The following is a 27,176-nucleotide window of genomic DNA, read 5'->3' on the forward strand; positions in this document are numbered from 1 at the left end:
GATAGGGTTTGAGTAGGGTTTTCGTGCGGAGGAAGAGGGAGGGATATGTTTATTAGGGGATGGGATAGGTGTAAGGGGTGGGAAGAGTGAGTATGGAGGGGAAGAAAAAAGAGAAAGTAAACTTGTTTGAATCTCGTTGGTGGCCGTGCCTCCGCAGTCGGGGGGGGGGGGGTGAGAGGCCTTTCTTTGGTTTAAACCCAAATGGCAGGCAGACTTTTGTCTTGGTCAGGGCAGGATTCCTCCTGAATTATATAAACTCCCCAATGATGGATAGATGAGGGATGGGAAGAAGGAAAGTGAGGAAGATCAGGCACCTGTCTATCTATCTGCTCTACCTCTTCTTCTGATAGAAAAGGGAAACGGCAGATTCCTATTATTCCCTCTTCCTTGCTCCAATTCGCCTTCTCTCTGATTTGCTCGGTTTCTACCACTACTACCACTGCGACTTCCTCTCCACTCTTTCATCTCGAAACAAGCAATGGTTGCCGCCGTTTACACTCCCCACCCATACCACCCCGAAGTATTTGCTCAATTACACCACATAGATGAAGCTTATAGAAGCCTCGAAGAGAAGGCCGTAGCTAAAGAGATGTTAGGGGAGGTCAGGTTTGTATACGAACCAGTCCCCTGTTTTTGAAAAAGATTTCCCTTCCCTGCCCGTTCACATGTTTGAGAGAAATCATGCCCTGACTGGAAAAAAAATCCCCCAAAATCAACTTAAAGATCTCTTTTCATCCGTTATGGCGTCCACAGGACCCTCGGGGTCATGGTCTTGCACAAACACTTTGACATGACACCAGAGGAGAAGCTAGTGGAGTTCGGGAGCGTAACCACGCCGTGGCTTGTACCCGAGGCCAATGGGGACTCGGTGTTCGGCGGCAAAGTAGTTCCCAGATCTTGGGCGTACTCTAGCGGCCATCTTTACCCCATCGAGTTCGGGTTTAATCCTCCCGCTGTGGAGAATTTCCCGAAGATCTCGTTCGACCAGGATTTCGTGAGAGAGCTCTACGTGTTGCTGGTTGAGCTGGGGATTGGAGACCTGGTGGGCCTGACCGTGCTTGGCGATGGTATCCACGAAGCGCCGCACGGGGTCGAGAAGACTGTTGGCAGAGTCAGCATCACACTGCCCATCACCCCTGAAACGGAACCTACGCAAGCTGTGGAGTCTGTGTGGACCTTTGGGTGCCACGAGAGGATGGATAATTCCAAGTTGTGGCCTGCTCGTATCTGTTGGGTCTGTCAAGGTTGTAAGTAACGCGTTTAATTTGCGAGAGGTTATGGAGGTCGGCCTGGGAGCGGTACGAGAGACCATTTTCCCACTCGTCAGCATATATACTAACATTTGAGAAATCAAGCGACTATCGAGCTCCGGTCACACTGGAAGGTGTATTTTGATATGATAAATTGGTTGCATGTCCTGGATTTTTCTGTCGAATCTAGTTTGAATTTATTTTATGGGCTTGCAAATACTCAGAAAAATGTTTCGCTTACTTCTAGTTAGAGGTTCTTACTCATTTCTATATCTGAGCCAATAATATTCTATCAATTTCCCAACTTGTGTCGTATTAATGTCCTTCCTGTCCTTCCCCAACCTAATGTTGAGGAACTAGATGTGCGGGTACTGAGCTTTCCGCCTTCATCCACCAAACGGGAAGCGCAGCAATGGCGTACATCACCTGAAGACAGTATATACTGTTAAACTAGCTAGGGGGAGCGCATGTGCACGCAAAGGCCCACTCACTACACACATAAACCATGGAAGTCCAACCGCTAGACCACCTGATCGGAACCCCACAGCAAGCCCCAGTGCTAGCAAGGGCTGACCGACCAGAGTGCCTGCAGTTTCAGCGACAGATATAGCAGAGTAGAGCCGAGCAACCTGGTCTCTGCGTACAATTGAAGTGACAATAGATTGCACCACAGTCCCAAACCCGAATCCCAAAGACATGATGAATAGAGCTATCAACGTGAGTTAACAACACGAAAGAAAACTTGAGCCATTATCATACCAATTATCAGTAATGATACAGTGGTAGCTAGGCCGATTAATAAAGACCCTATAGTTAGTAAGCTGATGCTTATCTTTGCCACTAATACATTGGCGTTTTGGGTGGATAGGCCCCAAGACGCCGTCAGGGAGAGCGTGAGGTATGGTAGAATGAACAAAAACAGGATAGTGCTGGAGAGTGCTTTCAATGAAATCAAGAATCCGGCCTAATCAAGGAGTTAGCATTTAGTGGTTTGGAACTGAAGTTCAACTTTCCTGAGAAAGTGACCAGCCGTATCTCTTTGAGACGTACTGCAGCAGCACACTCAATGCCCCACGACAGAGATTTGAGAAAAAGAAAGTGGCGAGAGAAAGTGGAATAATAGGTTGACGCGACGCCAGGTTGAGAAGTTGAGCACGGCTCAGAAGCATGGGATGTGCAAGCGGGAGTTCATGCTCATTGGTGACCACAGTTCGCTCTGTATGCCCCGGCGAAATGGTGGGTATGAAAGGACTGGGGGCTAAACAACCAAGCAAGGGATCCTGTTCAGCTGGCAAAGGTGCAGGGTTTCTGGGAGAAGCAGCAGTCTCTGGGATGATAGATACCACCCCTATGAGCACGACCATCGCAGAAAGCCCTACATAAAACGGTATCCACAACCCGATGCCCAAAAACAGAGAGCCGACAGCCGGAGATATTAGCTGAACAACTTGTACAATAGATTGGACGACGTAGAAGTGGCGAGTCCTGGAGGCGTACGGATAGTCTCATTAGACATGATTGCGCATAAACCACAAGGGCCCCCAAACCTTCGTTGCTCAGTCGTAACATCTGCAATCATAGCTAGGATGAAGGCAGAAAACATGTGAGGCCCTCCACCAATGCCGTAGAATAATGAGCAGGTAACCAATATTCTAGGCGGGAAAAGGTCGTAGAATACACCTTTTCCGAGGTGCAGACTGAGTGAGCAAGATCTTGGATATCAGGCAGCAGGTGCAACTGACAAACGATAACGACCCACAAGTAATAACACAGTCCTCCCACAACATTAAGTATCAGCGCAAATCTCCTGCCTCTTCTATCTGCCACAATCCCCAGTGGCATAGACACCAATAGCTCTGTCGCTCAGCGTTAACCCGTATGTCTGAACACCAAGAGAGAACCCAAGACACCAAAGGCTTTGAAGAAAGTGGTCTGACGCGTACCGACAAGCGCGCTTAGAAGCCCAGCAACCCCAAGTATCAACGCCATCTCCACCTGGACATCATCCACTTTGCAGTGAACTTCATCAACATAGCCATCTTTGTCAATCAGGTCGGGGTTGTGGATGCCGAGATATTGGCGGCATACTGCCAGTTCGATCAGACGGGTAACAGGCGCTCCTACGAGTATATCAGATCCAAACCCCCTCAACAGGACGGTGATGCCACAAAGCCATGGAACGAGCCTGCCCGTTGATGAATAATCGAAACAAAAGTAACCTCGAGTCCTCATTAAAGGATTATTCGAACCAGACGATAAAAGATTTCGAGTGTGTGCCAGAGTCTTCGATGGTGTGTAGTTTGTGGGTTAAACTCCATTTTGTCAGGTTGAGTTGGGAACATGCAAACAATCTTATCCACAGAGTTGAGGCGTGATCCAGACTACGTTGTCATTACCGGCGAAGGAACCTCGCCTTATTCGGGATACGTGAAGCGCAACCTCAACCCCCGTCCCACCCACAATAATATTATGCGTGATACCCGGTTTACCCCTCACTTCCCCCAATTAGTTCCGGCGCCGCGAGAATTGGCAAGTCTTTACAAGATCAGAATTGTTTGTGGTGCGTACGCTCCGTGCGGGTACTTGCGGTGCGAGAATCTCGCCACGCCGAAATACGAGTAGATTGTGCCTTCTCGTTGTACAGTACTGTACTCACAGGGCTCAAAATAGCACAGACCAGAGGACAAGTCTGAACATTATAGTGCACGTACCTCCGACCCGACCTTGCGGAAGCAATGCACAACTTCAAAGAGTCAATCAACCTTGATTACACGCAAGATTGTTTGGCGTCATCACGCCCCAGAACCTCCTACAGTCAGCATAGTTCATAAAGAGGGGTACTGCTCTGGGGGCTAGCATACAAAACGCTCACTTTCCAAACATTTTTCCTCTATTTCACTATTTCTGCGATTGGAGTCGAGACGGATTGGAGAGTTGAAAGGGTGAGTTACTTCTGTGGAGTTGGTTGGAGATACTCGGATATGGAGGTTAGTGAGGAGACAGACAAGGGTACGTACTACTGTACGGGTACAAGTAGAGTATGGAGGTAGGTGATGAGATGGACAGGGGCTCGACGATGTCAAAGCTTCCTACCATTCCTGGCATCGCTCCACCAAATTACCGTAAATCAATTTTTCCCTCTGGCGGTAACTACGCCCGGACTCAAAACCCCCTGTCCGTCCCATCACCTACTTCCATACCCGAGTATGGCCGATGGCATGTCTACCGATTCCCGCGCCATTCACAAATGACTTCGGTCATCTGGGCCCTGTCTGTCTCATCACTAACCTCCATTCCCGAGTACCGGTACAGTACATGCATTACAACACTCAAACTTGCACCTCGAGGAGCTTTTCCACAAACTAGGGAGTAGCGTTGGATGATTGCTCAACAAAATGTTAGTCGATGAGGTATAAATTCATACTTTATATCTTCTCGTTCCCCATGGCAATAAATATGCGTATGAAGCAATTATCCATGATACCAAGCGACAAACTTTGTGTCTTGCCCACCCAAACACAACGACCAGCACCGAACGCACAGTTCAATTGTGATAATATCGCAAAGTGAGCCCACATGTAACTCCCCGAAAAACAAGACATTTGGTAAGGTGTCTGGTAGCTACCCCGGATTCTAGAAATTCGAAAGATCAACCGAGTCCCAAAACCATGCATAACATCCCATTCATTACAACTCCTTCTCACCACCAGCGACGATACCCCCAACCCTCTTTCCTTCCGCAGGGCGATTCCCCCTCTCGATATCAACTGCCCACAATGCCGCACCAACAGTGTTTGTGTACGAAAATAAGATACTGACGATAGGAGTTAATTGTAATAGCATCGAAGCCGTGCCGAAACTACAAAATTACTAGTGGCCTATCGACTCAGATAGGGAGCATGGCATACCCGATATAAGCAGGCATATTCCTTTCAACAAACGCATTCTTCTGCTGGTTGGAATAGCTTTTGAGCTGGAAGTACCGGGCGTGGTAAGTAGGTCCTAGCTTCCTCCCTGTTTCCAAAAAAACGTTATCACATCACAACTGCCCCTCCAGGAGTCTCAGCAACAAACCTTGAACAAAAATGAATACAACAGTTCCAACTATGGGAATGAAATTGACCGGCAGCCAAATCAAATAGCTAACCAAGCTCTTGACAGTGAGCTTCTCTAATGGCTTCTTCACCAACGCCCCTAGTTTTCCCATAACCCCATTTCCGGCCTCTAATTTCCTTCCATTTTTCACAAGCACACTCATACCCTCCAACAGCAACACTCCATCAAAAATGTCCACCAACGCCTCATCGATCAGGAAGGCTCTGCTGAGTGCAGTGATGATCACCGCGGACTCGCTCAACACGAGAGCAATTGTGGATATCCATGCAACGGGCCCATTGACGAATGTCAGCAGGAAGGACTGCGGGATGTAGGTGAAAAGAAACATTGACGTGATTACCCCGGTGCTTAGTGTCAACAATGGGAGAAGACGCGAGGTAAGGGGTTTCCAGATGGCACGGTGCGTAAGGAAGTATGCAATCCCACGCAGCGGGTACAGATAGGCCCCTGTGGCGGCGGGTTCTTTTGCGAGGGCGGTGACCCCTATTACTTCGTCCCGGACAATGGTTTTGATGGTATCTTTTAAAAGCATTTTTTTAGAAATCAATGGGATGTTTTTCCTTCTTCTTCTTCCCAGGTAGTATTGGTGATTCAGGCGTTTGGGGTTGTGTTGTGTTAGGTGCGATGAAGGAGAAAGCGGTGAGAGGTCCACAACATGAAGCTACGTCACTTAGTGCTCATTGGTATTGCAGTTTCGAACCACCAGCCGAGATTGATTTGGCCAAATGATTTCCTGCCACTCGGATGTGATGTCATTACAGCCAAATGGGTTAGGGTTGCAGCAAACAACAACCTTGGATCTATCTTGGACCTCCGCCGCATTGTTATGAGAATGGGTAGACCATTTTCCCCTGGAAAGTAGGCTCGCCAAGCACCGGTGCCGCTGACTAAGTCCATAGCAAACACCAGCAGTCTGTTGAGGATTCCGACCACGCTTCATCCAGAGCAGCTATCATACCAAACAAACAGGGGGAAACAAATTACGAGTGATATCACATGATTCTAGTAGTAGCAGATACGGTATGGATATCATAGCAAACGAAATCACTAATAACAAGTCGAAAAGGCGCCAGGTGGTGATATTCCAGACTACGGCGACAGTGGGAATTTAGTGCTCGCGAGGACGTTTTTGTCAAGAGTGGGAACGAGGTATCATGGCGGAAATGGTAGATAGAAACTTGGAGGTGAGACTGGATGGAGAAGATTGTCGTGTGAAAAAGAAAAAAAAAAAGAAAAAGATGATCATTTCCCTTGGGGTGTTCCCCCTGATACTCGTACAGTTGAGTGACCAAGCAATAATAACCCCCTTCCTCGTGCAGCCTATCACGATCTTCCCATTAGCCCACCCAACAGCAACTGTGGTGATCACACAACATCACCCATTGGGCCATCGGCCGACCAGTGCTGACTGTACGTACAGTATCAGACGGCAACCATTGAGTTTCCAAGATATCGCTATATTCCGCCGTTCGTCGGAACCTTCTTCCGATGCCAGAATCTTCCAGAGGGAGAGAGAAGAGAGAAAGAGAAAGAGAAAGAGAAAGAGAGCTTCTAGAATAATGAGGAAGCTTTCAAAAGCCCCCATGCTCACATCGTCAATACGGGTATCAACTAGAAATTGAAAACCCCATTTCTACCGGCCCCCCCCCCTGCATAAATCTCTATTCCTACTACGATGGAGAGGAGAGGTAACCAATTTGGTACGGTACGGCAGTTTGGTATAGTAGGATATACAGTGATGTCAGAGTCGGTGTATGTACCTAGCGTGTTAATGAAGCATGGAAAGGAGACAAATCGGTCGAGTACTACTCTCTTTGTCAGACCAATCAGAGCTTTTCCCCCCACGGGTGATTTCTGCTCCGTTGATAAGAGTACTCGAATTGTACCATATCATTATTTATCCACGAGTAAAACGCCATGAGGAAGCATGATACCCTTCGTTTAGTCCCATGCACAACGGTAGTAGCCATAAAAACCCTACCCGCAGTGCTCTCATGAGAATAATAAAGAGGTCCAAGGTCGTCGGACGGCAGGAGCACCCTGCCTAGCGATTGGTATGATACCTCCCCATCACCTGTAGTCTACTCGAGCACAGTGCGGTAGGTAGTAAGGAACTTGACATATTCCCCATCTCGGTACACAGGGATATCCGGACTTGACGCCAGTGTTTACCTTACCAATGCATCCGGGAATACGAGTACTATTACGCCCAAAACTGGCCCGTGATTGATATGAGAACCGGCCAGATTCCGCTGTCGTACCATATCATACCACAGCTCATACTATACTACTCACAAAATAATTACTTCACATACTATCATCACAAAAGTACTCGTACCTACCCACCCCTCGCCAACCAACCTGTAAATAAACCAATAATGAAAGAGGCACTTCCAACTCCTCCAACTGAAGGATCGGACGCGCAGTGCGCTCTAACTAGAAACACACATCGTATCATACCTCACGCGGCCATGAGTAGTATCATACCAACCATGAAATCTCACTCGACAAACGGAGGATTGGATGGCGATCGGTCTGTTGCCATTTCCATTGTTTGTTGTTTTCATGACGGACAGGAGAAAGTGATGCTGTAGACTATTGCTGCGTCGGGGGTGGCGGTCTGGTTTATTGGGGGGTGGGGATGAGCACTTTTGGTGGTAGGTTGGTTTGGTATCACGGGGTGTTTGGGGGGAGTTTTGGGTGTTTTTCTTTTCTTTGATATTCTGAGGTTTACTAGGCGGTAGGAATGGTCTACTTGATACGGTTGGGTTGGCGAAATATTTTCATGGTGAAATATAGTAACTGTTGGGATTAGACTAGCAAACCGAATATCTGAATACCAACTGTACAATTGCCACAACTTTCTCACTGCGACACACAATCCTACTTTCGACAATCTGGAGAAAGAGATTACATTTCCCCTTTGGGAACTATTATGACATAGGGTGGGTTAGTACTGGCCCAGTAAACACAGAAATAAAAATAATATACCCCCCACTATCAGAAGCCCCGCTCTTATCTCCTAGAAAACCTCATAACAGGTCCCTCCTTCCGGCTCGTGAAGTGGTCCATAAGTCTGTACTCCCCATCAACCATTGCATGCCCTTCTTTCCAAAGTGCACCCTTCCCTTCAGTCTCAACCTCCTCGCAATCGTACTCAAAGAGCAATCTAGCGAGGGTAAGTCTAAGCTCCATGTACGCCACGCTCTTTCCAATACATCCTCTTGGGCCGATGGAGAAAGGTGTGAAGGCGGACCGTGCAGCTTCAGCTTCTTCCTCTGAAGTGCAAGTAGATAACCAGCGCTCCGGCTTGAATGAGAATGCGTCAGGGAAGTAAGCGGGATTGTGGTGAAGGGTGTAGATTGGGGTTCCTACTACAGTCTTTTTCATTCATAGTTAGATTTCTCGCTCTTGGGAGAGAAGGATGGGACATACTCCTTCCGGAATGTAAAGCCCGTCAATTTCTATGCCTCCCTTGGCAATAACCTCACGAGGGAGGAGCCCTGGAACTGGGGGTGCTAGACGCATGGCCTCGTCGATGCAGGCTTTTAGGTAGTGGCAATCGTTGAGCTCTTTTCCGCCGATAATTTGCTCCTTGTCGGTGAACGTGCTGCGTATTTCATTCTTCAGCGTCTGGAGCGTTTGCGGGTTGCGGCAGAGGTAGAACATTGCTGCGGACATGGCGGTTGCAGTCGTATCGGAGCCTGGGCATCACATTCAAATCAGTTTGCGCCTATTGATAATGGGTGCAGGAGGGAGCCAACCGGCAATCATGAGAACATTGGCTTCACCCCACAGTTCCTTAGTTTCGAAACCTTCACCAGTTTCCGGATCCTTGGCGTCGAGGAGATAGTAGAAAAAATCCTTCTTGTAACCTCTCCCGAGACTCATACGTTCATCTGCGTAGGCTCGGGAATGCTCGATGAATTTCCAACGGTCACGGGAGATTGTGGGGAAGAGGATTTTGGATAGCTTCAACGTAGTCAATGGCAGATAATTCCCATTCTGTTTCCCCCAACCATTAGCGAAGCTCGATAGATAGAAACATGAACTCGTAGAGAACCAACAATGTAATGATTATGCGCCGCCTGACTAATCAGATTAGTAACAAACCGAGTCGTCTCCTCCGTCAACATCCCAAAGCTCCGGCCAAAACAGAGCTCACCCATGACATCGAAAGTGAGCCAACTGAACAAATCACCTATATCGACGCTAACACCGTGCTTGAAGGCGTCGTTGACTTTGGCGGAGAATACATCGATGTTGCTCAGGACCAGATCCTCCATGCTCTTCAAGGCTGCGTCGGAGAAAGCTGCAGAGAGAACACGGCGCTTACGGCCGTGCTCGGCTTTGGAGATTGCATTGTGGGTGTTGTGCACGCCCTTTACGGCCGGGAATGCAGAGTAGAATTGCGACTTTTGAAGGGATCGACTAAGCGCTGTGTGACCGTATATCGCCTTTAGCGATGAGGCTGAGTTGAAGGATATCAGGTTCGGAGCGAAGCGGATGACGGGGCCATATTTCTCGTGGGACCTGTAAAGCGCCAGGTGTCTGTCTCCGCGGTAAGCGTGGTAGACGGTGTACCTACTCACATCTCATTAACGGCTAAAGACCGGGGGAAGGATGTAAGGAAATAAGGAGAGAGCGTGTAATACCAATCGGTAATCTTGGCCAAAAAGGGTCCCGGGATCCTCGCGAGAGGATGGAAGAACAAGCGGTAAACCACCAAGGATGAGATATACACGGCAAAAGATGTAAACAGTAACCTGGCTAGGTCCAGAAAAGTCATAATGTCTATGGTGATGGGTATACGATCCAGAGACTGGATCGAGCTCTTAAAGATTGCCATAATTGCCGCTTACAAAAGCTTTAGGGCTGTAAGTTACCAGGAAGGCGGAGTGGGGGTTTAAGTAGTGACACCAGGCAGGCGGAACCCCTTCCTTTAATGGTATATCCGAACTGTATCCGCGCTTTCTCTCTTACTATCAACGAAGGCTGAGGAGCGGACACATAATACGCCGCGGGTAGCAACGGCTTTTGGAATGCAATTTTTAGGATGTCCGATCATGGCATCGGATGGGGTCCAACAAAGGACCAACTGTACTGTACAGTACATACACTGATTCCCCCGCTTTCCTCATTCCTCTTATATAAATCTTGTAAGCGCATTGGCCGAGGAGACGAAGAAAGGAAATTGGTGCACGTTACAGTAGCAGTGCACTTGTGGGGCTATCGACCGCACATCTTATCGCGGGGCTAACTTATATGTTGTCGGCATGTAGCGTTTTCCATTTCCATTTCTTTCGGGGTTTACGTGTAAGATGCTGGGGCCATTCCTTCCCTTACCGATGCAAAGCGAAGGGTTGAGTGAGAAGTCGTGATAAATTTACCATTCTGCGGGGAACGATAGGCTACCGCAATGATCCACCGGGGGAGCTAATTTTTATGGGGTAATTAGGGGCAGTCGCCAGTCGCGAGGCGTAGCTTGGCCATTAAAGTGCAAAAGAAGAAAAGAAGAGACAAGCATACTCTGCATCATCACCATTCACGCAGTGTTCGCCGGGCCCGGCATATTCGGAGCCTTGCACTGGCACACTCTGTCTCTCTCTGGTCACCGTGCCGATATATCGCCATCGAGAAACGATCCTGAACGTGCTTTTGAGCTGTGTGCTGCCACCTGTTTTTGCGGTGTCATGTCAAATCAAGCCCCCTTTTCGGATCCAACTCCGCCTACGTTACCAGTATCTTGCATCAATCAGCCGCTCCCGATGCTGAGCGACCAGATATAAAATCGACACCTCACAGATTTAGAAAGAAAAGAAAATACGGAAAACTGATACGACGACAGACGAGACAAGCAAGAGTGCGGGAGTGGATTGCCCATGTTGGTTGAATGCTCCTGCCACAATGGGAGTTTTTTGAGGCTCGACATCCTAGTAGATCATTCAATGAATGACTACTACAATGCCAGGATGTTTTACTTTACAAAGTTTTGCGTTCTCGCTATTCAAGGCTATGGTCGTATTCCGACCTAGGGATACAGGTGTACCAGATACAGGCAGGTGTACGAGGTACCACTTTCAATTTAAGCTGTCATACCGGTACTTTCAACATTCCTCACCGTTCTATCTGATCAGTCAATTCAATTTTTGAATTTCACGAAGCAGATTTGAAATGATTCCCGTTATACCCCGAATCGCTTATTTGATGTTCTGCTGGCCTATGCGCAAACCAAACACCAGGGAGGGAAGCTTATCGGAGATACTTGCGCCATGAGGTAAGATATATTTTGTGGCAGCTGAAACCTGGAGTTTGTGCTACTGGTATGCGGATGGACGCATCGTATGGTATGATGAGTCAGGGTACGGCAGTGCTGGGGGGAACACCGATAGAGAGGGGCTCAAATGGCGAAGATTGTCTCAATATACCCATCTGTAGTTTGGGACAAGGAGGTTACTCAACATCATTTAGTTTTTTTTTTTTTTTTTTTTTTTTAACTTTTCTGTTATCGGGCATTCAGTACAAACTCGTTGTTTCGGCATCCCATATATTTCCTGTTGAAAAGAAAAAAGAAGTAGAAAAAGTAAAAAAAGACGTCTCATCTTACAAGTACCGGCACCGCGTGAATAAAGAATCTAAAAAGGATTCTACAGGCACTCCCCGTACTCATTCTTCATAGATTCCTTGACGATCGCCCCGCAAAGTCTAGCGTAAGGATTTGTCCGAACCGCCATTTCCCGAGCAATGCCATTTCCGTAACGGCCACCTTCGAAGAAATCCCTAGAAGCCGCTGCCTCCATATCCTCGCTTCCACCTTGCTTAAACATGGAGTAATATATCGCGGCCCGTTGTGTATAAGCCTGACTTAGTATCTTTGCCTGCGAGGGGGAGAGTGACGAAGTCGGTGTTGATGGGGAGGATAGTTTGATGGCTTCGTTTAGGTGGGGAAGGATCTCGGTTGCGGGCACGGAGAGCATTCGCAAGACCTGTGCGAGATTGTTGTGCGCCGATGCATAGGTCGGATGGGCAGTGGTTAGCTCCTCCAGGATCTTGCGAGATTCTGGTAGAGATGTGGGTGAAGATTCTGCAAGCTTGATCGCCTTCAACTCCGTTTGCTTGAGGGTCTGGAGAAGGTCGAAGGGTGTGTACGGATCGGTAGGAAGTGAAGCGTCTATGCTTGGTGATGCGGACGATGGGGCAGACTCTGGGTCAAAGAGCTGTGTGAGAACGGTAGAGTCGTTAATTGTGAGAGCAGACATTGTGTGTACTGTACGCTATGTTATGGTATGGAAGGGCGGGTGGAGGCTGAGAATGTTGACGCACTGTGCTAGTCTATAGGATGAGGAATTTCGTGGAGAGGAGCCAGGTGAGGCAGGAGGTTATGATCTTCTTCTTCTCATCTCGAGAGATGCTCTTGCTTTCATATTATTATGCTCAACGTCATTCCAGGGTGGCGACCACGCTTTCAGGAGAGAGCATCTGGCAGGGGTTTGTAGAATCAACTGGCCAGCCTATGATAGGATCCCTTGCTTGGCCTCCCCTAACCGTCACCCGCTTGCCGGGTTATTGGGTATGTGTGGCCGCAAGTATCCATGTTTAGCCGTCCGTATCCCGACACCCATATCAAAATTTGGACTTTCCTCCGACCACCACCTAACTACCATCGCCTGTGGAAGCTTTCGCAAGATGGAAAGAAGAACCTCTGTGTGAGGGGGCGGAGAAGAAGCTGCCGTGGAAGGTTGTCCCATCTACCCTGGGATGAATTTCCTGTTTGTAGAATAATATGGTTGTTGTGGTGGCGGATATAAATTCATGGATCCCACCGTCTTCCCTTTCTTCCTCCATTGATCAAACTTAAAACTCCATCATCAACCATCACGTCGTTTCCCCTTGCCCACAAAAATCGAGGGGATCTCTCACACACACTCTCTCTCGCTTTCCGTCCCCGCACACTCTCTCCATATACTTTGAATTGAGCAAGTAATTGAGGAATAAAATAATCAACCTAACATAACATGCCTCCATCCGCCCTCTCCTCCTCACCACCTGGTCCTACTATCCTGACTTCCAGCGGTCAGACACTACCTCTGGATGGTGTACAATCACCTGCCGCTGCCTTGGTGACGACAGGTTATAGGGGCTATGACCACGTACACTGGTAAACACTCCCATCCTCTCACATACACCCCTCCCACTAGGAGGTTTCGAGTGTCAAACGGGATAAAATTAAAACAAAATACAGGTATGTGGGCAACGCCAAACAAGCAGCATCATACTACATTTCCCGAATGGGCTTCCAACCTCTCGCCTACAAGGCCCTGGAAACCGGTTCTAGAATCGTAGCTTCGCACGTAGTCTCGAACGGGGGCGTCACCTTCGTCCTCACATCACCGCTTCGCTCTCCTTCGACACCGGGACTCACGACGGCAGACGTAGAGATTCTGAAGGAGATGTACGAGCATCTCTCCACACATGGGGACGCTGTAAAGGATGTGTCCTTCGAAGTGGATGATGTTAGGAAAGTCTACGAGAGTGCTATAAAGAACGGTGCTCGGGGGGTCAAGGCTCCTGAGGTTTTGAGCGATGAGGATGGGGAAGTGATTGTTGCTACTGTGGCGACATATGGTGATACCACGCACACACTTGTTCAACGGGGAGGGTATTCCGGCGTGTTCATGCCTGGGTTTCGACGGGCTGCTGCTCGCCAGGATCCTCTGGACAATATCTTGCCTGCGGTTCACTTGGATGCTATCGATCATTGTGTCGGTAACCAGGATTGGGGTGAGATGGACAACGTTTGCGACTAGTATGTTCCTCCCCTTGCCCTTGAACCTATTCCTTCGTAGCAGCATCTACTAACAGCTCAAACAGCTACGAGAAAGCCCTCGGTTTCCACCGTTTCTGGTCCGTGGATGACAAGACCGTCTGCACCGAATACTCAGCACTAAAATCTGTTGTCATGGCCTCCCCCAACGAACTCGTAAAAATGCCCATCAACGAGCCCGCCCATGGGAAACGCAAGAGCCAGATCGAGGAATACGTCGACTTCTACTCTGGCTCGGGTGTTCAGCACATTGCTCTGCGAACCTCAAACATCATCGCCGCCGTATCAAACTTGAGAGCGCGCGGCGTCGAGTTCATCACGATCCCTGACTCGTATTACAAGCAGATGAAAGTGCGGCTCAGCAAGAGCAGCGTGCGCGTCAAGGAGGACACCGAATTACTCAAGGAGTTGGGCATTCTCATTGACTTTGACGAGGGCGGATATCTTTTACAACTTTTCACCAAGCCGCTGATGGACCGGCCGACGGTGTTTATTGAGATCATCCAGAGGTGTAATTTCAATGGATTTGGCGCTGGGAACTTTAGGAGCCTTTTCGAGGCCATTGAGAGGGATCAAGCTGAGCGTGGTAATTTGTAAAGCTGTTTTTTTTTTTCCTTTCTATTTTCTTATGGGTTACAAAGTTTTCGGTGCAGGAATTTGTTGGGTATGGGGGGAGGAGGGTACTTGTTTGGCCTTTCCTCGATTGGTTTTTTTCATTTGGGACATTAATATGGCATGTATGATGAGGGTCAAAGCATTATGATATTTTATTGTGAATTACCATACGGTACTGTACATGTTCCCAATGGTTGGTTGATTTTGTACCAAAATGAAACACGATAATAGAGCATGCATTGTTCTAGACTGTATGCAACCTTCTCAGCACACTACTTACTCACTCTGGCTCCCGCCTCAAACCTATCAGCCGCCATACCCACACGGATGGATACCCACCTACCCGAAAAGCGCGTCAATCCAGGAATTACAGGCCCAGCCCATGACGCGGCAATTAAACTTCCCCGGACCACGCATCATAAGCAATCACTCGGGATCCTCCCTGAGCCATAATAGCCGTTTTATACAGACCATCCCTGCTCCGCCATGAGCGCGACGAGGTACAGTAAGCTCCAAGCGTGGGGTGGTGCGCCCCTGCAATTGCACTGTATGTAAGTAGAAACAATAAAAAAGGAACATACACCACACTATGGAAGGATGAGGAATAGGTATGGGGGGGGCTCCATGAACCATGTGTTTTTTATTTTTATTTTCATTATTTTAAATCATAAATTGAGGCTGTCCGATAAAGTTACAGTACCCGCGTGGCCAAGTTTAAAAGATCCTTTCCCGGTTAAATTTAGGAATTGCCGGTGGGGCTGTGGGTGTGAGGTGAGGGGTGACGTTATGTACGAGGAAATTGAATCCCGTGGCTGTACTGTACTATACGAGTACAGTACAGTACTGTACTTGTAGGCTGCGGTGCGTAAGATAGATAATTGACTCTCTACTCGTACTCTCATACTGTACCCTATCGTAGAGAGATGAAATGTTCAATGTCAGCTCCATCTGTGTGTTGTTGTTTCTGTGATTAGTTATGGATAGACTACCCTTGGTTTTTTCCCCCTCAAATAAATAAATAAATAAATAAATAAATAAATAAATAAACGTACTGTATGTATGTATGTATGTATGTATGTACGCATGTATGTATGATACTCGAGTAGGTAGCCCGGGCGGAGGTTACTGTAATGTACTGTCCCGTACTGTTTTACAGGGTTAGCGTTGCAAGGAGAGACAGACAGATAGGACGTACAGTACATGTACTTCGTACTGTAAGGTAAGCACCAACAAGGTGGCGCGGTCTCCGGGTCGTGGTGGTACAAGTACGACATTCACTGCAAGCAAGTACTGTACTCGTACAGTATTTGTATGACAGAGGAGGGGGTGTACTGTAGTCATGGAAGAAGAAGGAAGAGGGCTGAGTGAGGTACAGTACAGTACTTGTACGTACAAAAGTGTCTTCTTTCTTCCGCGATACCGTGAACCGACTTTTTTTGTTTATTTTTATTTATTTTTTTATCTTTCTACATACGGTACTGTACTCGTACTCTAAAACGGTAGTCTAGTTATGCACCGCTTACCCTTTACGCGATAGAGTGCCTTCCACACATATCTCTCCTCCTCCTCCCTCCGGCACCGCAGCCGTGCTAGTCTAAACGATCGGGGATCGTAAGGTGATCCATGCCAGCCAGCCAGCCAGCCAGCCAGCCAGCCAGACAATCAAGTCAAGCGTGGAAAACCTCGCGTGAGTCGCAATCGCAATCGCAATAACCGGTAAAGGATGTGAAGGGTGTTGTTGTGCTACTCTACTAGGGTTTCAATTCAATTATCCACAATGTGACCATACCATACCTTACAAGTACGAGTACTGCTTTGTACAGCCCCAGATGGGAATGACAAAGTTAATTTAATTTAGGTGCGCGGATCTCGACTCACCGGTACTGTACAGTTGTGATATTATTATGATACTATAATTGCAAAAGTTTGTAATGGTTTGGTTTTTTTCTTCTTCCGATTTATATCGATACCCCCAGAGTACTTTACTATTATATTATCGTATATTTGTAACTGTATTGTACTGTTATGGCACGGAGGTTCGCTCCAAGGGTAGTCTATGAAAAATGTGCCTTCCGTTGAACCGACCGCTGATGAGATGGGGGTGGGGTAGAGGGATTAAGGGGTTTTTGTTTACTCGTAGATGAGGAATGAATTCTGGCTATCCGTAGTGTGTGCGTCGGTCGGCTCGAACGGGGCCGTCTTGCATGCTTGATTTTAAACTAAACATTCCTCAGCAGATCATTCCCAATCCCATCCTCCTCCATCCATCCATCCATCATACCCAACAAGTCTAACCTCTAGGATGGGACATTTCGCGGAGAGGAACCTCGCCGGTTATCGGAGTTATATGGTGGTGGTGTAGTCCTTATTCCGGTCTTATCCCTCAGCAGGCAATGTCGCTTCCTCGGTGGCGGGGCGCGTGGTAAGGTTCAAGTTTGGAAATACGAAGTACTGTACTGTACAGAGTATGATATGATAGATAGATCACCTTCGAAAGCGACGTCTTCCACCCGTAAAACTAAATCAAATCCCTCATCATACATACCCGTCCATGGATTACAGCGCTGGAAATAAGAGAAGTCTGCTGGGATTTTGTAATTGTCCCCACTCGTACCGTGGTTTATAATGGGCTGTTTTGTTTTGTCTCAGCTGAGTGAGCTCTGAGAGAGAGAGAGATAGCTGCGATTTGCCTGCCTGGCTGATTGACTGACTGAGTGACTATAGTTACTCCAAGCCGAGAAGTGGGGGGGGGGGGGGATTTCAATCCACCGATTGGCTTGTACTGTACGAGTACTGTACTGAACTGAACTGTGCTCGTACAAGTGGCGAAGATAACGATCTACAAATTTAGAAGTGCGTGTGTCGACGAGTATTGGTCGTATTTAGCTTGTTCAACCACCGTCACATCATCACAAAGCCAATCGGGTACTTGCGGAAAGGTTACAGCGTAGTACGGTACCACAGTGCCCCAAAGGACTTGGGAAAAAATCTCGTTTTGCAAAAAAAACAAAAAAAAACAGGACTTTGTAGTTTGCCCCTCTTAGTAAGGTTTTCCTTTCCTGCAGTATGATACCTTTACACACATAGTCTGTATATTATCTGATCTGTCTAAGCTGAGGGCTGAAGTGTGTGGTAAACCTATAGGAACATTTTCCCTGCCTTCCCCGCTTGCTTCATCCGGAGGCGGCGGCGGCCGTACTGTACGATACGAGTACTCTTGGTATCATTATGAATCATTCGTACTTTTTCTTCCTCCTCCCCCCCGCTCGTTCATCCCGTTATCAGGTGATCACGTGTATCTATCGATTGGCACCCCGCTCCAGCAAGATGTGTTTTTCACTATCGTTGCTGGACGTTGGGGGAGCTGGGATTGGATTGGGGAGGAAGTGCTCATGGGATGATAGTCTAAGTGTTTTGGGTTATCTCTGCTTCATTGATGTCTTACAGGAATGGTATAATAGACTAGCAAGTGCGAGAAACTTGTGCTGCCTCAGGGAACATTTCTTCCCATTTCCAAATTTGGAGTAGATTTACGAAGTACTGTTACATGTACAGTACATAGCGTGCAGGATCCCCAGTCTACCGCTATCCCGGCGCCAGTAAGCTGTCCAGCTAGACATTTCGCTCTGTCGGTTTCGAAGAAAAATATCCGGAAGAGATGCCTATTCGGGTAATTGGGAGGAAATCTGGGGAGCTGTCTACAGTGCGGTATCATACGTGGGATAGACTAGCTTGTTTCTCGTCCTGGTTGGATTCGGATTGAAAAAGGTAGTAGGTTTCGCTGTTCGTATTCCGAACGCTTCATCTGATGTGCACGGCCACGGGTTCCCCCTATAGATATCTGTTTTATCATTCTCGGATAGGATAGTGTTCCGGGTTTTGTTTTGTTTTGTTTTGTTTTATATTTTTTTGTGGAAACGACTGGAATGTCTTGATGGTTTATTGGATTGGGGTTCTCCGAAGGCAGAGGCAACAAACTACGAAGAAGGATTAGTGTTTTTTCTTTTTCTTTTTCCGAATGATGGTGAGGCCTTAATAATAATATTATAATTCGGTCATGGCTAGATATATGATACCCAGCTATGGCGGGTCAAACGGGCTGGTAGGGCAGATTAGTTAGGGTAGAATAATATTTGGTAACGGAAGGCTGCAATGAAATTTATTGTTTGTCCAAAGGTAGGGTAATAGGTATTGTATAAGAGGAAACCATCATCGAGCACTTGTCTTTGATTTATTTTCTTCTATCTGTTTCTCGTCACAAACACATTTCTCACTTGACCACCAAATCATTTCCTACCTATGCAAATCAAGCCAGCGAATTTCTAATCAGGTATGATATTCTGAAGGTGTCGAACTGTAGTTCTTCACTTGGATAATAAAGTGGTAAGTTACAACTCTTTGTTATTGTCCAATTTGGTTGGTGTTTGAAATTTTAATTTTGAAATAGAATTTTATTTTATCATAGCAAGGAATATCTTCCAATTCTCATAAAGGCATATAGAATCCTACAGTTCTTATCTTACAACTGAGTACAGAAAATAGAGAAGAAAATAACTGCTATAGGTATTGCAATTATACCCCTACAAATATATTTCCCTCAAGTTGTACTCATATCAGAGGAAACAGGAACATAGTAGCCATCCTGTTCAGAACGGAAAAAAGAGGTTAGCAAATTGGTGGAGAATTTGGAAATAGTTCCTGGAGGAGGTTGATAATGCAAAAGATAATTGCTCAAGTATTTGTGGGAACTCATTTGGCAATACTGGTATGAGATTTTATAAAATTCTTAAGAGTAACTGAATATTAACAAATCAATTAATTATAGAAATAAATAAAATAATGAGAGCATTTTATTTTAGAGTGGACTTGGGCTATCATATATTAGAGCTTCAATAGTTTCTACTATGGGTAATAATTAAGAATGCAGGGATACTTAAAATATGGTTCAGAGTGGTTGGAAAAGTGGTTTTTGTATAGCTAGGATGAGGGCTTAACTAACAGCTGTGTTCACTTTAGGTCAGACTTGAAACTAGTATATGATAATAAAGTTATCTAATATACCATAAAGACTGTCTACTGGAATATTGATAAATATGCTCATGATTTGCAATTAGTACTTCTAAATGACTCACAATATATGGACAATTAAAGATGGTATATCTCATCCTGCTAAATCTATTGATCTTTTTAAATTTAAGTAAGTGTATACTAACTAAAGTTTTTAGATAAGATTAGGACATCTTAATAAATGAAGAATTATTGGTTAAAATATTTCCAATATTGGAATATATTTGGAGCAAGTTTGAAGTTCCCTCTAAATACTTTTGGACACTCAGCTTGGAGTACAATGAATCCTATATGATATAGCTAATCCAGAGCTTTAAGGAGACTATAGGGTGTTGGTTGAATATTTGCTGAAAGAGAATAATAGATTCTTTACAACTAAGAAGAAGAAGGTTTTTACTGCTTAGAATGATTTATTTAATACATTGTCTGAACAACATTTTAATTTTAGGAATATTCAAAATAGATAGACTAAGACTAGAAAATTTATAAAGTTTAAGGAAATCACTCTCTATGTTACAGAATTAAGGAGAAGGTATTCCTACAGGATTATTGTTTAAATTCTTAATTTATTTTATATATATATTTTCTTTAGTAATAGCATATATTTTCTCTTACTTGGTTAATATTTTGGCAAACCTAAATACTGCATTTATAACTACAGTTAAGACATATTTTATGTTATTTTATTAATATTTCATAATAATGATTAGAAATTATATATATTTTGTTTTATTTAGTTAGAGGATATTTCATTATGTTTAGTATTTTCCTATAGTTTACTTCTGTGATCATTTCTACAAACATACTATAATTTCCCATCTATTCTTTCAGATTTACCTACTGGTATGTTTGATAGGATTGCTACAGCAGATTTTCAGGATTTAATATGTTATCATTTAATATGATTGTACTTATCTTTCTTTCTATAATATTTCTCTATTATATAAGATTTATATAGAGGATGTAAACTTCTATATAGATGTAATTGCTTACTTTATTTATAATAATTATAGACAAGAATTTTTACCAGTTTACCTTTATACCTTTAACCTCCTCACTAGAAATGTGCTCATAATATGCTATTGATATCATATACATATCAGTTTACATTGCTATTAAGATCCTATCGTTCACAAAATTCAATAGTTAGTAGTTAAGCTATCTTCTAGCTGAGTGTTTTGATATATTAATAAAGCTACAACAAGATTGCTTTTAGAAGTAGCATGTATTAAGCCTAATAAAATAATGTATTTAAATAATAAAAAGTAAAAACAATAGCTGAAGATAATTTTAATTTAAAATAAAACAAAAGAAATTGTTAGGAGTACAAGGATCTGATATCTAGGAAACATCCTAAATAGGGTAACCCCACTTGGAATCAGAATTCCTGGTCTCCAATACCCCCCTCTGGTTCTCTTACAGGACTCACATATTATTATACATATCTATCTTAGTTGCATCCTATTACTATAATGCTACAGAATCGAAGATGTCAGAATAACACAATACTCGTCACTACTATCTATCTGGCCAGATCCTATTCACAGTATATATAAGAGGTGACCTTCGGCAAGGTCTAGGAAGTAGAATGGAGTATATCCGTCAACTATCTAGAAAGTTACTAGGCTTCAAAGATGGAATATTTGTGGAAAGATAGTAGGTAACAGGATATTTTTGTACAGAGATGTGGTATTGAATGTTAGAGGATATTCACAAAAAATTAATATTTTCACATTCACCCTATAATGATTGGAAGAGTTTAGAACTCATAGGAAATAATACTAATAAAGCCAACAGACTTTATGGAGTATTACAACTAGGTCAAGAAATGCATGGTAGTTTTAGAAATTATCACCAACACCACATGATAACTGTTAGGAATACCAGGATCAGATACTTAAGAATCACGGTAAGTAGGGTAAACCCACTCGGAATCAGAATCCATGATCTCCAACACCCCCTTCCGGCCCCCTTACGGGGCCCACCCGTCATTATATACGTCAATCTCAGTTGTGTCTTGTGACTATAATGCTACAGAATTGAAGGTATCTGTCATGGACGAGGCTTGGCATGAAAAAGGTTTTCACGTGACATATGATTATGAGTCACAGGTATGTTATTGTTTCATACAGATGACTCATTCGAGTCATGATTTGTTATGTGTGGGATTTGTGATGCTTTCACACATGGCTCAAATATGAGTCATGGGACGTGCACCTGGTGAGTATGCCTTACAAGTGTGCCTTGCGGGTAAGCCTTGCGCATATGATTTATGTTTCACACATGACCTCGTTATGAGGTCATGGGTTTTATGCATATGACTCAGTTGAGTCATATGACTTGTTTATCGTATTATGATTGGTTTATGAGTTTTTGCACATGACCTTGCTACGAGGTCATGGGTTTTGAGCATGTGACTACTTTGATCACATGACTAGTTTGTTATGATTTGGTTTTGCACATGTGACCACTTTGGGTCACATGACTATGGGCGGGAAGAATACTATATATGGAGGCCGAGGCGGTGGAGGAGGATAGGTTCTTCACTCTTTATTCTAAGTACTTTTCCTACTTATTACTTTAACGAATATAAAACACCTTTACGATTTTTATCTTTATCTTTATTGCAATGTTATTGTTACGCCAAGGAAAGTTCTTCACGAAGAAGAGTTAGAGAAAGCTTACGATAGGAGTCCCCGATAGAAGACAAAGGTCTTGTACTATTGGTAACATAGGCAGAGGCCTAGCGCTATCGTAAGACGAAGGAAGAAGAAGTAAGAGAAGAGAAGTATCATTCCCCATTGCCAAGAACTAACCATCCAAAGAGGGAATGTTAGAGTATCAGAGAAGTATCAGATATGTCACCACTGTCTGTCCGACTGGATCTTGTTTGCTAGATATATGAGAAGGGACTTTCTGCTAGGTCTGAGGGGTAGAACAGCGTAATTTTGTCAATAACTTGGAGAGCTACTAGGCTTCAAAAATGTAATATCTTTAGTATAAACCATAGGTAACAGGACATTTTTGCACAATGAGATGGTATTGAATGGTAAAGAATCTCAATAAGAGACCAATATATTCACATTTATTTTGCAATAACCAGAAGAGTCAATCTTGTGGAATAGCTTTCTGTGAATTAGTAGGAAGTTCCCAGAAAGATATCTATCAGTTGAGAAAGGACTTATAAAGGTTTGAAATCAGGTGACCCAAAAAGGTTGCAATTATAACTACCTTTACTGATGTAACCAGCAGATAAAACTGATCATTGCATCAATGACAGAGACAATTGAGACTAACTCAGTTCAACTTGAGAACTAGGCCATAAGTCTAAAGATTTTAATGATCGGATAACTACTATTGGGAACAGTATGGTTCCTAGTTAGTTATATCATAATTGCCAAAGAGGGTGTGGTGATTTTCAGGGTCTCCAGATGTTTACATCTTTTAAGAATACCCGATATTGTGAGTTATGATCAGAGAGGTAAATAGTTGTATAAAAAATAGATGAAGTCTGTGAATACTCAGATGCAGAATATAAATGTTGAAGTGCCTCTCAAGCTTTAGATATTATTAAGTAATGGAGAAGAGACCTTAACAATATAATATTGTCTTTACAATTCAATTCTACTTTATCAATTTTTACTTCTCTCTTATTAGTCATAAATGAAATGATTGAAGTCTGAGCCTTCCTAGACAATCTCCGTCTACAGAAATGCATTTTGGTTGGCCTAGACAACTCTGAAGTTTATCAGATTGTCTCTGCCTATCAATGACTAAAGACCTGTTACCTAGGATAACCAGGTATTGTCAACCATGTAATTACCAACTAGTCTGGTAGAAAGACTTCTTATAAATTCATAGAAAGTTATTCGAAAGATATCTGACGATTGGATCAGGTGTTATACAGATTTAAAGTCAGTAACCTAGGAGATTGTATATATAACTACTGTAGATATAATGCTTAGTTAGATGAAATTGATTATTTCATCGATAGGACAGACTATTGGAGCCAACACAGTTCAACTTGTGAACTAGGCCATAAGTCTGAAGACTCTGATGATTGGATAATTACTATTAAGAATAGTATATTTCCAAGTTAGCAATATTGTAATTACTGAAACAGGTGTGGTGATTTTCAGGATCTCCAAGTATTTGCACCTTTGAAGAATACCAGATATTGCGAGTTATAATCAGAGAGGAATGTAATCTGAAAACACTCAGATACGGAATATAAATATCGAAGTGCCTTCCAAGCTTTTAGATATCATCAAGTAATGGATAAGAGACATTAACAATATAATATTGTTTTTACAATTCTACTTTACATACTGTACTTCACTCTTGGTAGTAATAAATGAAATGAGTATAATTCGAGCCATCATAGACAATCTCTGTCTACAGAAATGAATCTTGGTTAGTTTAGACAGCTCTGAAGTCTATCAGGTTGTCTCCGCCTAATACAAACACTATTGGTAGAGTGATTGAAGTTATTGGAAAACTGATAGTTGCAAATATAATAATATGATAAAAATGATTACTAACTTGACATAGTTTGTAAAGGATTTTATATATTATGATTGATATTTATATACAAGATCTGTTTAGAAGTCATGTAGGATATGGTTTTGATTACCAACTTATTTGAGTTACAGGATGTTATGATTGTTCTTTATACACATGACCTGCTTTGGGGTCATATAGGTTTTGAATATAACTTAGACTTTAAGTTATGATTATTATATTATATGAGGATTTTAGTTGAATAGGAGTAAGCCTTGTAGAGCTTACTTAGATTTCGCACATATGACCTATTTAGGGGGGAAATTGGGACAATACAGGTGACCTGGAAAGAGGTCATGAGAACAAAGAACAATGTAATCATATGGGACACAGCTGTAATCTATATGACAGTTAGATTTGTAAGCAGGTGGTAGGAAGGTCTATATAAGATGATGGGTCTGGCCTTTGAGATAGATTATCACGCAACTATCTAAGTTATTTTCTAACATATATCTTCTCAAAATACTACTTCATATTGATGACTCATATATCATTCTTACAAGAAGTTTATGACAAGTATAGTGAACAATAGTTACTGTTAGAGTACTTAAGAAAATAAGAGTACTTTCTTAAACAACAGGAGACAACTACAAGATGGCTAATAAATCGAGGAAAAAGGAAGTTGTAACATTCCTAAATTCTTGTTAAAATATAGTAACAGGTAATGATACTTTTCTTAAATATATATATATCTCTTTTTCTCTCATTGATAGTTCTTAGGCCTGTTGGCCTTTGTTAATAACAATTAATTAGGTAATGCCTATCATTATAACATATAAGAATATTGCCATTAGGCTCATGAGAACTGTACAAGATAAAGAGCATAAAGATGTTTTATTGTATATGGTAATAAGTAAGGAAATTACTTAAAATGAAGCGTGGAGAGCCTATTATTCTTAGCCATACTGGCCTCCTTATATAGTGCTCTCCTTATGAACCCTAACCTGGTGATGACTGATAATTATAAGTCATGTGAAATCCTCAGAACAAGTCATATGACTCGAGTAGTAATATGTGTAATACTTATGACTTATAATCAAGTCATATGTGAAACATAATAAATCATAACACAAACAACTTATATAACTCAATTGTAACGTATTCGCAAGGTGCTAATCACGTTATCAGTAATAGATACGATAGTTGGCAGGTGGCATGCTCTTCCAGAGAGGAGGCGAGAGCTGAGAACTAAAAGAGGCTTCGAGGGTGTACTGAGGAACAAAGAAGTAACCGTTCAACCAAGTATATTGAAATACTGTCTGTCGAAGTCTGCCTTTTCTATCGTAGAAACAGGCGGTCTTTAAATACACAAATCTGTTCATGTCTAGCATGAACGAAACTAATCAAAGATATCAATTAATACACTTTGGTAAAACTAATTAAGTATCAAAGCAATTCTTAAAATAAAACATCAAACAAAACTAAGTATTAAACAATACTTAAAACAAACCAAGTATCAAAGCGATACTTAAAACAAAACATAAAACAAAACTAAGTATCAAACGATACTTAAAACAAACTAAGTATCAAAGTGATACTTAAAACAAAACATAAAACAAAACTAATAACCGAGTACCTGTACTAGTTACATCAATTCAGTCTTATACGTGAGACCCATGACTCATAATCGAGTCATGTGCGAAATCCAGTCACTTCTGTGACAGAAGTAATAATATGTATAACTTGGATAATACAACTCATTACCAGTTGGATGAATTTATCTTGGAAGTAATTGAGGAGTGATCCTGGCAAAGATTATCCCTCAACTCTAGGAGTATTGTGCATTGACAAAATTACCTCCGATTCAACAATTGGTACCAACTCACCCCTCTTCATCACTTCACACTCTCAACAGTATATAAAGAAATTGCTCTAAGTCAACCAAGAAGAAATTATTCTGCTCAATCTTTTTTTCAATAAACTATGCCTCCTATTCTTTACAGTCATAGCAAAAAAACCTATTTCCTCCACACATCTCTCTGAGTTTAACAGGGAGAGGATTTTCGGATTACATAAGTCTCAGATGAGATATCAAAAAATTTCCCACTACCTTAATATCCCCTACTCTACTGTCAGTGACAATTGTAAAGAGACATCAAGAGGGCAAGGAGAATAAGGGTCTAGGAAGACATCCTAAAACTACCAAGTCACAAGATGATGCTATGGTAGAGGAAGCTCTTAAAAATTGCCATACTACCTATTCTGACATTACTGAGCAAGTTGCTTTCAATATTTCTAGTAGGACAGTAAGGAGAAGTCTTGAAAAAAAGTATCTTAGAGAGTAGGTGGCACAAGAGAGAGTTCATTTGGATCAGGATCTAGCTTAAGAGAGGTTGGAATCAGCATTAGCTCATATGCATTAGATAAAGGAGATGTGGAGAAGGAAGGCAATGTGGGGAGATGAGGTAGCTGTGGAAAGGGGAGAAGGAAAGAGGAGAAAATGGGTTTTCAGATACCCATATGAGAAATAGAATAAGGATTATGTTGAACCTAAGGCTAGGAGAGGAGAGAGAGATTAGTCAGATGATGACTGGTTGTTTTTATAGTCAAACTTATGGTCTTTTTTTGCCTATTTTTCCTGAACCTTCTTCTACTAGGGATGGAGTTACTGGGATATCAATTATTGATATTTATGATCATCATGACTTTCTAGGGATATGGGAGAATATCAGAGAAAAGGCTGGAAAAAAAGAGGTATTTTTTATTATTGACAATGCTAAGACTCACTTGCCTTTTAGGAGATG

The 27,176-nt window shown here is 43.3% G+C and overlaps 5 protein-coding genes; 1 reads left to right on the forward strand and 4 right to left on the reverse strand.

The window, feature by feature from the left end:
• Positions 1-2,208: 2,208 nt before the first annotated feature.
• On the reverse strand, positions 2,209-3,855 carry GSTUM_00000542001 (uncharacterized protein). XM_002837837.2 has 4 exons: positions 3,194-3,855; positions 2,993-3,106; positions 2,798-2,930; positions 2,209-2,735 (listed from the first exon to the last, which is right to left on the reverse strand). Exons 1-4 carry the CDS (start codon positions 3,480-3,482, stop codon positions 2,255-2,257), a joined length of 1,017 nt encoding a protein of 338 aa, XP_002837883.1. The 5' UTR covers positions 3,483-3,855; the 3' UTR covers positions 2,209-2,254.
• A 920-nt stretch (positions 3,856-4,775) lies between these two features.
• GSTUM_00000543001 (uncharacterized protein) lies at positions 4,776-6,021 on the reverse strand. XM_002837838.2 has 3 exons: positions 5,325-6,021; positions 5,159-5,264; positions 4,776-5,109 (listed from the first exon to the last, which is right to left on the reverse strand). The coding sequence occupies exons 1-3, from the start codon at positions 5,896-5,898 to the stop codon at positions 4,938-4,940; spliced, it is 852 nt and encodes a 283-aa protein (XP_002837884.1). The 5' UTR covers positions 5,899-6,021; the 3' UTR covers positions 4,776-4,937.
• Positions 6,022-8,262: 2,241 nt separating this feature from the next.
• GSTUM_00000544001 (uncharacterized protein) lies at positions 8,263-10,305 on the reverse strand. XM_002837839.2 has 6 exons: positions 10,022-10,305; positions 9,434-9,950; positions 9,131-9,371; positions 8,802-9,070; positions 8,358-8,747; positions 8,263-8,296 (listed from the first exon to the last, which is right to left on the reverse strand). Exons 1-5 carry the CDS (start codon positions 10,153-10,155, stop codon positions 8,382-8,384), a joined length of 1,527 nt encoding a protein of 508 aa, XP_002837885.1. The 5' UTR covers positions 10,156-10,305; the 3' UTR covers positions 8,263-8,296; positions 8,358-8,381.
• Positions 10,306-11,861: 1,556 nt separating this feature from the next.
• Positions 11,862-12,808, reverse strand: GSTUM_00000545001 (uncharacterized protein). XM_002837840.2 has 2 exons: positions 12,690-12,808; positions 11,862-12,633 (listed from the first exon to the last, which is right to left on the reverse strand). The coding sequence occupies exon 2, from the start codon at positions 12,623-12,625 to the stop codon at positions 12,014-12,016; it is 612 nt and encodes a 203-aa protein (XP_002837886.1). The 5' UTR covers positions 12,626-12,633; positions 12,690-12,808; the 3' UTR covers positions 11,862-12,013.
• Positions 12,809-13,213: 405 nt separating this feature from the next.
• On the forward strand, positions 13,214-14,970 carry GSTUM_00000546001 (uncharacterized protein). XM_002837841.2 has 3 exons: positions 13,214-13,524; positions 13,609-14,172; positions 14,238-14,970. Exons 1-3 carry the CDS (start codon positions 13,382-13,384, stop codon positions 14,785-14,787), a joined length of 1,257 nt encoding a protein of 418 aa, XP_002837887.1. The 5' UTR covers positions 13,214-13,381; the 3' UTR covers positions 14,788-14,970.
• The last annotated feature ends 12,206 nt before the right edge of the window (positions 14,971-27,176 follow it).

The sequence above is a fragment of the Tuber melanosporum genome, assembly GCF_000151645.1.
Source record: "Tuber melanosporum whole genome shotgun sequence assembly, scaffold_200, strain Mel28".
NCBI lineage: Eukaryota > Fungi > Ascomycota > Pezizomycetes > Pezizales > Tuberaceae > Tuber > Tuber melanosporum.

Bases quoted from the DNA above. Each gene is read 5' to 3' on its own strand.
- GSTUM_00000544001 (XM_002837839.2), bottom strand. From the start codon at position 10,155: ATGACTTTTCTGGACCTAGCCAGGTTACTGTTTACATCTTTTGCCGTG. The intron at 9,951-10,021 runs GTATTACACGCT...AGATGTGAGTAG, and splicing joins TTGGCCAAGATTACCGATTG to GTACACCGTCTACCACGCTT. The intron at 8,748-8,801 runs GTATGTCCCATC...TGAATGAAAAAG, and splicing joins GGCTTTACATTCCGGAAGGA to ACTGTAGTAGGAACCCCAAT.
- GSTUM_00000543001 (XM_002837838.2), bottom strand. From the start codon at position 5,898: ATGCTTTTAAAAGATACCATCAAAACCATTGTCCGGGACGAAGTAATA. The intron at 5,265-5,324 runs GTTTGTTGCTGA...TTTTGGAAACAG, and splicing joins TGTATTCATTTTTGTTCAAG to GGAGGAAGCTAGGACCTACT. The intron at 5,110-5,158 runs GTATGCCATGCT...GTAATTTTGTAG, and splicing joins AATATGCCTGCTTATATCGG to TTTCGGCACGGCTTCGATGC.
- GSTUM_00000546001 (XM_002837841.2), top strand. From the start codon at position 13,382: ATGCCTCCATCCGCCCTCTCCTCCTCACCACCTGGTCCTACTATCCTG. The intron at 13,525-13,608 runs GTAAACACTCCC...AACAAAATACAG, and splicing joins GGCTATGACCACGTACACTG to GTATGTGGGCAACGCCAAAC. The intron at 14,173-14,237 runs GTATGTTCCTCC...CAGCTCAAACAG, and splicing joins ATGGACAACGTTTGCGACTA to CTACGAGAAAGCCCTCGGTT.
- GSTUM_00000545001 (XM_002837840.2), bottom strand. From the start codon at position 12,625: ATGTCTGCTCTCACAATTAACGACTCTACCGTTCTCACACAGCTCTTT.
- GSTUM_00000542001 (XM_002837837.2), bottom strand. From the start codon at position 3,482: ATGAGGACTCGAGGTTACTTTTGTTTCGATTATTCATCAACGGGCAGG. The intron at 3,107-3,193 runs GTACGCGTCAGA...GCTGAGCGACAG, and splicing joins GCTTCTAAGCGCGCTTGTCG to AGCTATTGGTGTCTATGCCA. The intron at 2,931-2,992 runs GTCAGTTGCACC...ACCTCGGAAAAG, and splicing joins CTTGTGGGTCGTTATCGTTT to GTGTATTCTACGACCTTTTC.